At 30.9% G+C, this 10,569-nt stretch overlaps 1 protein-coding gene across 1 annotated transcript; it reads right to left on the bottom strand.

Annotated features, from left to right (window-relative positions):
- Positions 1 to 5,964: 5,964 nt before the first annotated feature.
- Positions 5,965 to 7,342, bottom strand: LOC135962781 (piggyBac transposable element-derived protein 4-like). Its single transcript, XM_065514696.1, has 2 exons — positions 6,063 to 7,342; positions 5,965 to 6,004 (listed from the first exon to the last, which is right to left on the bottom strand). Exons 1-2 carry the CDS (start codon positions 7,340 to 7,342, stop codon positions 5,965 to 5,967), a joined length of 1,320 nt encoding a protein of 439 aa, XP_065370768.1.
- Positions 7,343 to 10,569: the final 3,227 nt, after the last annotated feature.

The raw sequence follows: 10,569 nt of genomic DNA on the forward strand, positions 1-10,569 counted from the left end.
CATGCATGCATGCAACTTAAAATATGCCTTTGAGTCATACTCAAACTAAAACAATCGAAAAAAAAACGCACACGAAAATATGATAAAAATAAAATAAACCTCGAATATGTGGTATGAAATAGAAAGCCAAATACATGTGCACTTGAGCACTCACACACAGACACTCATACTCAGAGGAGCACTCATACTAACAAATGTAACGAAACGCTTACAAACACAGCCATACATACGTAGGAAGAAAATCTGAAAAATACTTTTGAAATCTAAAAGATTTTAAAAAATCAGATACATAAAATATTCAACTAAATACATTCCAATGTAATATTTTGATAAAAATTTTAAGAAAACAAAGTATATGCTTTCCAGAGTTTTTGATTAATCCATATTTAAAACAGTTTCGTTATGACAACGAATGAGAACAAATAATTCAGATATGATTTGCTTGTTCCAATCGTAATTTGTCTTTATGCACCGACTTCCTATCCCAATCGAATCATTCTAAATCTGAAAAAGAATTGTAATTTAACCTTATTTTTCTTAGTAGCATTGCTACTTCTACTCTTGCAATCGTAAATTCGTATAAATGTATGCTTGTTGCATAACTTTGTATTAGCTTTGAGAGTGAATGTTTGTTAGAAAAAAACAGAAAACCGTTATGCATACATACATATTTATGTACAACTGTATGACAGTATATACGCACACACATATACGTATGTATGTGTATAAACATTAAGCTGACTCACAGAAAAAAGTGAGTTTGTTATCCGCCTTAAAATATACTTTGGTTTGTTTTAGGATGACTCCCAAAATAGTTTGGGTCTGGTGATAACCCTTCGTGAGCTGCACCATTTTCCCAAAAAAGCTTCTTTTAATTTTCGATTTTACCATTTAAAAACGGTGGTTTATTTCCTTTAAATAAACTGGATAATTTTGTTTGGAAATAATAATAATAATATTTATAGACAGTGCCATCGGTGCCATTCATTCGAGTAGCCTTGATTGTTCTTAACGGACAACAATCTACTGATGGACATGTTTATACACATGATAAATGTAGCAGGCAGCCATTACAGACCGTTAAATTGGAATCGCTAATGCAAATTCGTAACAGTATTTTGTCTCAAAACAACATATATAATATCGGGTATCATTTCAAAGATCTCTTCCAGCTGCATACAATTCTATATTTGGCTTGCCCAAGCTTCCATAATCTATACGATTTTTCAAGCATTTTTTTTTAAAATTGTTTATTATTTTTATTTATTATTTTACTAGCTTGACCCGGTGCGCTTCGCTACCCCTGTAGCGAAGTAAAATAAAAAAAATGTGAAAAGATTTTATAAGCAAATAAATGAATATAATTAATACCGGAATTTCTTGTTTGTGATTAATTGCATAATATGCCGTTGAAGGTATAACAAATATCCTGTGATTTTAAAAAATCTTGAAGCCAGAAATTAAGAAGTGTTGCCACACCCCTTGTTCCCATCCGTCCCATTTTTGGATAAACTTCATGTACTGATAAGAAATTGATTTGTATAAAGTTTGAAGGCTGTCGCAATAATAGTTCTGCAGATATTCGAAAATACTATATACTTTGCATGGGAAGTTCCACGCCCACTTATCCACTCCCGCCCATTTTCTGCTATTCTATGTAAAATGATAAGAGAGCTATTCGGACAAAGTTGGAAGAATCTAGTAATTATAGATCTCAAGATATTAAGAAATAACTAATTACTTTGTATGGCAGGTGAAGCACCCCGAGTTCCGATCCTTCCCATTTTTTTAGTAACTTCTTGCACTGATAAGAAATTAACTCATATGAAGTTTGAAGCCTTTCACATTTACAGTTCTCCAGATATTCGAAAATAACTATTTACTTTCTATGGTAGCTGCCACGCCCACTAATTTAATACCGCCCATTTCCAGCCAAACCATGTAAAATGATAAGGGACTAAATTTCAAGACTTCCACAATTATAGTTCACCATATATTTGAAAATACCTATTTACTTTGTATGAGAGGTGTCACACCCTCTGTTCCGATCCGTCCCATTTTTAGTTAAACATCAAACAGTGATACAAAATTGATTCGTATAAAGTTTGAAGATAGTCACAATTTTAGTTCTCCAGATATTCTAAAATAACTATTTACTTTGTATGGGTGGTACACATTTTGCCCTCTTTTGTCCCTTTATGGTACAAGTTAATAAAAAATATTTAGTCTATTATTGCTTCCAAGTAAAGGAATATCTATGTTCCAAATTTCAATCAAATCGGTGCAGCCGTTTACTCTTGATTGTTTAAGAACTAAACGTACCAATTTTACCGGTTTTCCCCCCTTTAAATCTCTTTCTGGTCCAAGTATTAAAAAAAGAGATGCATATTGACGCTTCCAATTAAGGATCTATTTATGTTTCAAATTTCAATAAAATTGATTCAGCCGTTTAGGCGTGATGCTCAAACAAACCAACAAACTAACAAACAAACTTACAAAGACATTTATATATTTATATAGATTTTATTATTTTTTTTTACTTTTTACCTCTAAATACTAAATTAGTCGCTCTAATATACATATGTATGTAATATAACCCATATCCCGGCAAACGCAATATTCTGAAAAGTATGCGTGTGTGTGATTTATAGTATATGCTTTAGGGTAGTCCATTTTTTGATACTCTTAAGGTCTAAAATTGTAATCCGTCATCTAAAAACAAAATGGTGACAATTTGAGCCAAATCTTATAAGGCTTAGATGATGTAATATTATAAATAGCTATATTTCCCAAAAAAAATTTAAAGTTAAATGTTGAAAACAATTCAATTAAAAATAGTATGAAAGTATAGTCGGTCACGTCCGATCCTACAATACACTACACTGAGTATATGACCAAAATTTCAATAATATTTTTTTCATAGGTGATTTTTCGAATTTACTCTTATATAGAAACTAGATCGAGTGAGTTAAAATCGATGTCTTCTGATCGGGATGGATAATTTTTTTCAACGAGATCGGTTAAGAACTCTCTGAGTTCGAGGGGGTAAAAATTTGACATTTTGGACAAACATTTGTAATACCTACTGTTCTTAGCAAAATGTGTCCCGAATAGCTATTTTTTCAATATTTCGAAAAAAAAATTTAAAAAAAAATTAAAAATGTTTGATATTTCTTTTCCAAAATCCAAATAGGATTTATATTAAAATAAATGTTTTATAACTATTATATATGTTGTTTATAAAAATGTTTGATATTTTTTTTCCAAAATCAAAAACTGTTTTGACGTGTTTTTTTGTAAAATGGACCCTTTTTGACCTTTTTGGATGCTTAGTGGGATTTATATTAAAATAAATGCTTTATAACTCAAGACATACAATTTATGACTTTTTTTGCAAAATTAAAAACTTTTTTGATTACATGTCCAGCTCGCATCCTACTAAGTGACCAAAAAATTTCTTCAAGTAAAAGACCTAAGCTTTCTTTTGAGAAAAAAAGTGCTCATTTTGTAAAAAAACGTCAAAAAAATTTTATTTTTGTTCGAACTATTGAACTCATAGAGTTCTTGTCCAAATCTTGTTGAAAAATTGTGTCTGAATTACAATCCAAAAGGACTAACCTTGGCGCAAATTTCATCCCGATCGGAAGACATTGATTTCAAAAGTTGGTTGGACATGAAATCCCCCATATATTTATGTTGAATTTTATGTGAATACAAACATTTTCATCAGATTTTTGGAAGTGGGAATTATATGGGTGCGATAACAAATTATGGACCGATCGTCTTCAAAATACGTTGAGTGATTTCCATCTATATGAAACATATAGCTTTTGAATTTTATGTGGATACTTGGATATTAACCGTTAATCGATTAATTTTGGTCGGTTAACTGTTCGAATAATTCATAATTGGCTGTTTAAAAAAAAAACCTTTAATTTGTGTCGATTAACCCGATTAACCGAATTATTTTTTTTTTGCGCTTCAAATACAAATGTTAAAGTAAAATTACAGTTTTTTTGGAACATCCAAAAAACATGTTTAGTGAGTATAACAAATGAGGCGGCGTGGTATAGTGGTTAAAGTGCTTGCCTACAAAACCAAGCACCCCAGGTTCCATTCCTGGCAGAGGACGAAAAATGTTCGAGTTTTTAAAATTAACCCCCCTCTAAACAATCCATCCAAGAAGATTTAGTTGGAACAACAACCGATTAACGAAACTGAAACAAGGCAAAAACAAGTAAGAAAGTATGGTCGGTCAAGCCCGACCATATAATACCCTACACTTAGTAAAAGAGCAAAAACATTTTTCTTTTAAAATTTCAATTATTTATATTTTTGAGTGATTTTCGGAAGTGGACCTTATATGGGGGCTATGACCAATTATGGATCGATCACCATGAAATTAGGTGATTTGATTCTATATGAAAGTTTACTGTGTTGAATTTTGTGAGTATACCAACATTTTTAAGCGATTTATGCACGTTAAAGTGATTTTCGGAAGCGGGTCTATATGGGAGCTATGACTAATTACGGACCGATCGTAACTAAATTTGGTGACATGAATTTTGTATATATAAATCTTATTTGGAGCGCAATTTGTGGTGATACATTTATAAATTAAACATTTATGACCGATAAAGTCCAATTTCGGAAGGACATTTGTATGGGGGATAGGTGAAATAATGGACCGATTTCAGCCAGTTTCAATAGGCTTGGTCCTTGAGCCGAAAAAATAATATGTACCAAATTTGATCGAAATATCTTCAAAATTGCGACCTGTACTCTGCGCACAAGGTTTACATGGACAACCAGCCAGCCGACCAGACGGACATCGTTTAATCGACTCAGAAAGTGATTCTAAGTCGATCGGTATACTTTAAGGTGGGTGTTAGACTAATATTTTTGGGCGTTACAAACATCTGCACAAACACATAATACCCTCCCCACTATGGTGGTGTAGGGTATAATAACAATAGGCTGGGTCTTATGGCAACATCCTACATGTATCCTTGGACCCGCTACAGCAGACCAACCACCTACTTAGCAGGAACAACAACCGTTTAACGAAACTGATACAAAAGTAGCAACAGTCTGGTTCTAATGGCAACATCGTATATGAAGACGCACGATACTCCAATAACAAGGAGTGCAATCTTACATGGGAAATATGCGTATAAGATGGAGATGCTTTGTGGAAGCCAAATGTTCCCAAGAGGGGTAATGGAGAAACAAAAATATTTAGGAGGAGGATATGATAACAGACGAGACTGGAGACACTACATAAACGAGTATTTTATCAGAACTTATCTAAATCTAAGAAATATCCAAAAAGAACTCCAATGATATATACTTGGAAAAAGAACTGAGATATTGGATATTCATTATCATGCCTTACTTTCGATTTCTCCAACATCTACAATAAGCGAGCGAGTTTTTTTCAAGACAAGTTTTATTAAAACTAAAGAAAAATATTTGTTTTTTGGTTCAATTGTTATGTTTTTTTTTATTAACCCTTTCGGCCGCACATAAATTTAGCTGTAGCTACCAAGAGAATCACATATTTTTTTCATATAAAAATTAAGAGCGGCAATTCCCGCTTTTTGATCGTTTAATCATTTTTTTTTAACTGTGGTTCAAATGACGGGAATTCACGCATTTAATTTTTCAATGATATATGTAGCAGTGTATAACAAATGGCGGGAATTCCTTAAGGACGGAAATTCCCGTCATTTAGTTTTTTGAAGTTTATTTAGCTCCCAGAATATAATTGCGGGACATGCCGTCATTAATATGAAGAAAAATAAAAAAGTTTTTTTAAAAAGGTATCTTTTATTTTTTATTAAAAACTATACTTTTATGCTAACATTAAATGATAATTTTAAATTAAAGCAGTTTTTTATTGAAAGCTTGTTTCTGGGAAGTGCTGAGTACTCAAATCTATTGAAGGAGATTCTACTTGTGGCTTTAGATGACGTCCTTGATATGTAATTCACGAGATCCTTGCCTTAAAAAAAGAATTCCACACAGCCATATCCAGGATATGAAACAGGACCTCTTTATACCATCTAATAGTTTTTCTTGCATTATAAGCAACAACGTCTATTGGTTTCATCTGCTTTTGGCCTCTTCTATTGGATACTTCGATAAGACATGGGTGATGTGCCGTAGTTATGGATAAAACATCGCGTTTGTCCTTCCATTTTGTAACGTAAACATTTCCAGTTCTTCTCCAAATCATTTCTCCATTCTTTAGTTTTTTAGTGGTTATACATTTAGGATTTGGCTTGCGATTAAAACGTAAGGTACCCGTGGTGTGGGTTTTGTAATGAAGTAGCGTTTGAGACAATTTAACGCTGTTGTAGTAGTTATCCATAAATAAATGGTGGCCACGGTTAAGAAATGAATCCATAAGTTTCAAGACTACAGTTTTTGTTTTCGATCCTATCGTATCTTCTATAACTTTTCCTGCATAAATTTCAGCATTTAAAATGAAGCCATCATTTGATGTAAGTTCATAAAACTTTATGCCGTACTTAGCACGTGTCCCTTTATTGTATTGCTTAAACGATAGTCTTCCTTTAAAAAGCATTAGAGACTCATCTAAGGACAATTCTTTATTAGGTCTGTAGTTATTTCTAAAACTTCTTAAAACTAAATTCAAAAGCGGTATTACTTTTTCCAGCTTTCCTGTCCATTTAACTTGCTCATATGACTCGTGGTAACTAAAGCATCTTAGAATTTTCTGGAAACGTCTTCCAGACATAACAGCCGCAAATACTAGTTGGTAGTACAATTTATTTTTTGAAAACATTTTTTTAATGGATGGTTTTCTGTTCTGGCCCTGTAGGAGGCACAAGCCCAAAAATTTAAGCATTTCATCTTTTGATGTTTCATGAAAAATTATTTTAGGTCGCTTTCTTGTCGACGGTTTGGTATCATTATTTTCCAATTTTTTTCCGTAAGCATTGCATGAAGAAGTCAACAAATTAATTATGTCTTCATCAAAAAATTTTTGAAATACCATTCGCGGAGTTGCGTCATTTTGAATTTCGCCACAGACGCCCCCTGATTCGTTAAATGGAAACGATGGTATCGACTTTGTATTCTCATGCCAAATTGCATCAGATTCATTACCATATGTTTCAATATATGTAGAAAGTGTATCATCATCCTCCTGATAAGAATCTTCTTGATCAGATTCACCTAGCTCACCATTATCATCGCTTACATCGCCGGTGTCGTTAGAGCTCGAATATCCTGTTAAGTCATCATCCAATAACATTTCCTCTTCAGAATCTTCTAATAATTCAGACACCCACTTTTGCAAATTTTTATTTTTCATTTTTTAAGAAAAATACGTTATAAAACCGTTACAAAATTATTTTTTATAATTTTTTTATCAGTAAATTAGTTTATCAAACTGATTACACTCAGAAACTCAACTAATTTTACGTACATGTATTTCTTATGGACGTTTGACGGGAATTCCCGCAATATATTTTATGGTGGACGTTTTTACACAACAAAAAAAACCAAAAACGTACATCTTTCTCCCAAACATTTTTCCAATAAGAATTTGTTGAATTGAGTTTTGTTTCTCAGAGTAAGTATTTTAGCACTATAGCAACTCTCACTGCGTCCAAAGAAAAAACAAAAATCAGCTGTAATAGTTAAAAAAATTGTTGTGAATATCAGCGGGAATTCCAGTCATTAGTTTTTTTAAGGACTAGTGAATGACGGGAATTCCCGCATTAAAGCCGAAAGGGTTAATAAAATACTTAAATAAATACACAAAATTCGTGAGTTTATTTTCAGTTTAAAATTGAAATAGAATTTTTTCGGTTAATCGAATAATTTAAAATTAACCGATTATTAACCGATTAAATCTAAACCCCGATTAATTATTTGCCCGATTGAACCAGAAACCCAATTAATTGAATAATAGAGTGTCCAAAAAACCGGCAAATTTAAAAAACCGGCTTCAGTTTAACTGAAAATGTGTGTTTTTGAAAAACCGGTTTTGATTATCGTCTTTTAAAAAAAAGGAAAGGAATATGTTTGAATGAGCTTTAGAAAATATATTTCATTAAAACCGGTTAACCGTCTTACAAAAACCGGTTTGTCAAAAAACCGAAAAGTTAAAAAAACCGCAACCGGTGGAATTTAAAAATACGAAAAAACCGGGTTTCGGTTTTGGATACTCTATTGAATATCCTAGTGGATACCAACATTTTTAAGAGATTTATGCTCCTTGAGGTGGGCTTTATACGGGAGCTATGATCAATCGTCATCAAATTACGCCGATGTTAACAAAAGAATTTGGATTCTTAATCTACATTTAATATTTATAAGATTCAATAAAACATTTTTTTAACTTTTTGAAATTTTGTTGAAAACATTTTTTGAAAATGTAAAATTTAGAATTTGAGTTTTTTTTCAAATCTTACTAAAAAAAAACAGCAACATAAGTACCACCCTAATGTGTGCATTATGTATGAGTAGCACACATTCGAGTGAATGTGATTTCAAGCATACAATCACATCTACATACATTCACTTGAATGTTTATGTATGTGTAAGCGTGCTTTAGTGTGTGTCTTCCACTTTTAACCTGCTTACATACATTCAAAAATTATTTATGTGTCCTCAAAAAAAAAAACATACATATTTGTATGTATACATATAGAAATCTTGAAAAGTCCTACTGGAATTTTTTGAACATTTAAAATAAGACTTCTTTTGTTAAAAGTTTATTTTCCATTTTTTTTTCTGTTAGCCAAATTACACAAATCTATACATACGTACTTACATACTTATACATGTATGTATTTAAGTTTATGCTACAGTATATGTCTTTGCAACAAACTAAAAAGACACGTTTATATCTATTTTTAGTTTAAAATTAAATAAAGTTATAAAAATGTAAGTAAAGAAAAATCCCAAATAAATTTTTAAAACATGAACAAAAAAAATTGTTAAGAAAATGTTATAAAGATTTTTATTAACAAAAATGAGGAAAATATACATGTAATGGCAACAATCATATAAAATCAGCAGCAAATATTGTTTGGTTTTCAAATAAGGATTACAACTGACAATATTACTGATGATTTTTCTTGACTGTTTTTAAGAATAGGAGTTCTTACTTTAAATCCTAATTAATAAAAACAAATTTTTTGTTTCCGTAATTTTTATGAGATATTAAAATGATTATTGTACCCTTGTTATTAAATAATTCTAATCCTACTCTTTTAAATATTATTAACATAAATTCGTCAACGATTAAGTTTAATCAAAAAAGAAATTTAATCAAATACCTAGGATTTCACAAAAATTTAAAAAAATATAGAGAATTGCTCATATGGATATTTCCAAGGTCCAGAACGCGACATTCGTTTGAAGTGAAGAAATACTGCAATCTTAAAAGAAAATTACATTTTCGATAGCATTTTGGTAACACAATATTCAGGTATAATATAAGATAGGTTTTATAGTTTTGTTGTTTCCAATACATATATTAGAAATAAACATGGAATCCAGAACGCGACTAAATATAGAATACAAAAATCAGCGAATTTTTTAAACTAAAGTACATTAATGTGGCTTTATGTCGATAGTTGTCATGTTGCAATAATTTTGCAAAATATCTGAAATTTCTTCAGATATCAGTTGCGTTCCTATAAAATATTGTATATGAGCCCAGAACGCGACATTCTTACAAATTTTAAGTGCACAACTATAAAGTATTGTATATGGAAAATTCCATAGTCCACAACGTGACATTAATAAGTATTTAAATTGAAATAAAATACCGAAATTAAAAATTTTCTTTTTTGTATGTCCATTTTTCGATAGCAGTTTAGTAGCAACATGTTCAGAGGTAGATTTTAACGTTTTATTGTATCCAATATATTAGAAATAAACCTGGAATCTAGAACGCGATAAAAAATATATCTCGTTCAAGGATTTATCTAAAATAGTGACAAAATTAAGGGAATTGTAATTTGTAATTTGTAACATTTTTAAAGCGATTTCTTTTCAATGCGCAATTTCATTTGCATTTACCACAAATTTAATTTTGAGTCCTACAAAGTTTTTAGTTATTTTCACGGTCCTAAACTTGACTTTTGTACGCCTTTAAAGTGAAAAAATTACATAAATTTGAAAATTTGTATTTCTTGTTTACGTTTATCGATACTATTTGACGTTTTGTTATTTCCAATAGATCAGCAATAAACATGTGATCCAGAACGTGACAAAAAGATACCTAGTTTTTGACTGCATCTAGAAAATTGAAAAAATTTGCGAACTGGAACATAATTGTTTAAAGCGATTCTTTTTAACTGTTGTTCAGCTTTACCGTAGTTACAACTTTGCAAAATATTGTTAGTGAAAAATTAGGAGTTCTTGGAAGTTATTCTAAAAAAATTTGGAAAAAAATTTCCTCCTATATATTTTCAAAAAAAGAGAATGGAAAAGCTATTTTTTGGGAGAAAATGTTAACAAATTTTTTTTTACGACCTCATAGCTATATGATTGCCATATAAAGTTAAGCGTTATAGCCTAGTC

Source organism: Calliphora vicina, chromosome 1 (assembly GCF_958450345.1).
Source record: "Calliphora vicina chromosome 1, idCalVici1.1, whole genome shotgun sequence".
NCBI lineage: Eukaryota > Metazoa > Arthropoda > Insecta > Diptera > Calliphoridae > Calliphora > Calliphora vicina.

Excerpts from the sequence above, each read along its gene's own strand:
- LOC135962781 (XM_065514696.1), bottom strand. The coding sequence starts at position 7,342 with ATGAAAAATAAAAATTTGCAAAAGTGGGTGTCTGAATTATTAGAAGAT. Across the intron at positions 6,005-6,062 it reads GCAAGAAAAACTATTAGATG|GCAAGGATCTCGTGAATTAC; the intron begins GTATAAAGAGGT and ends TCTTTTTTTAAG.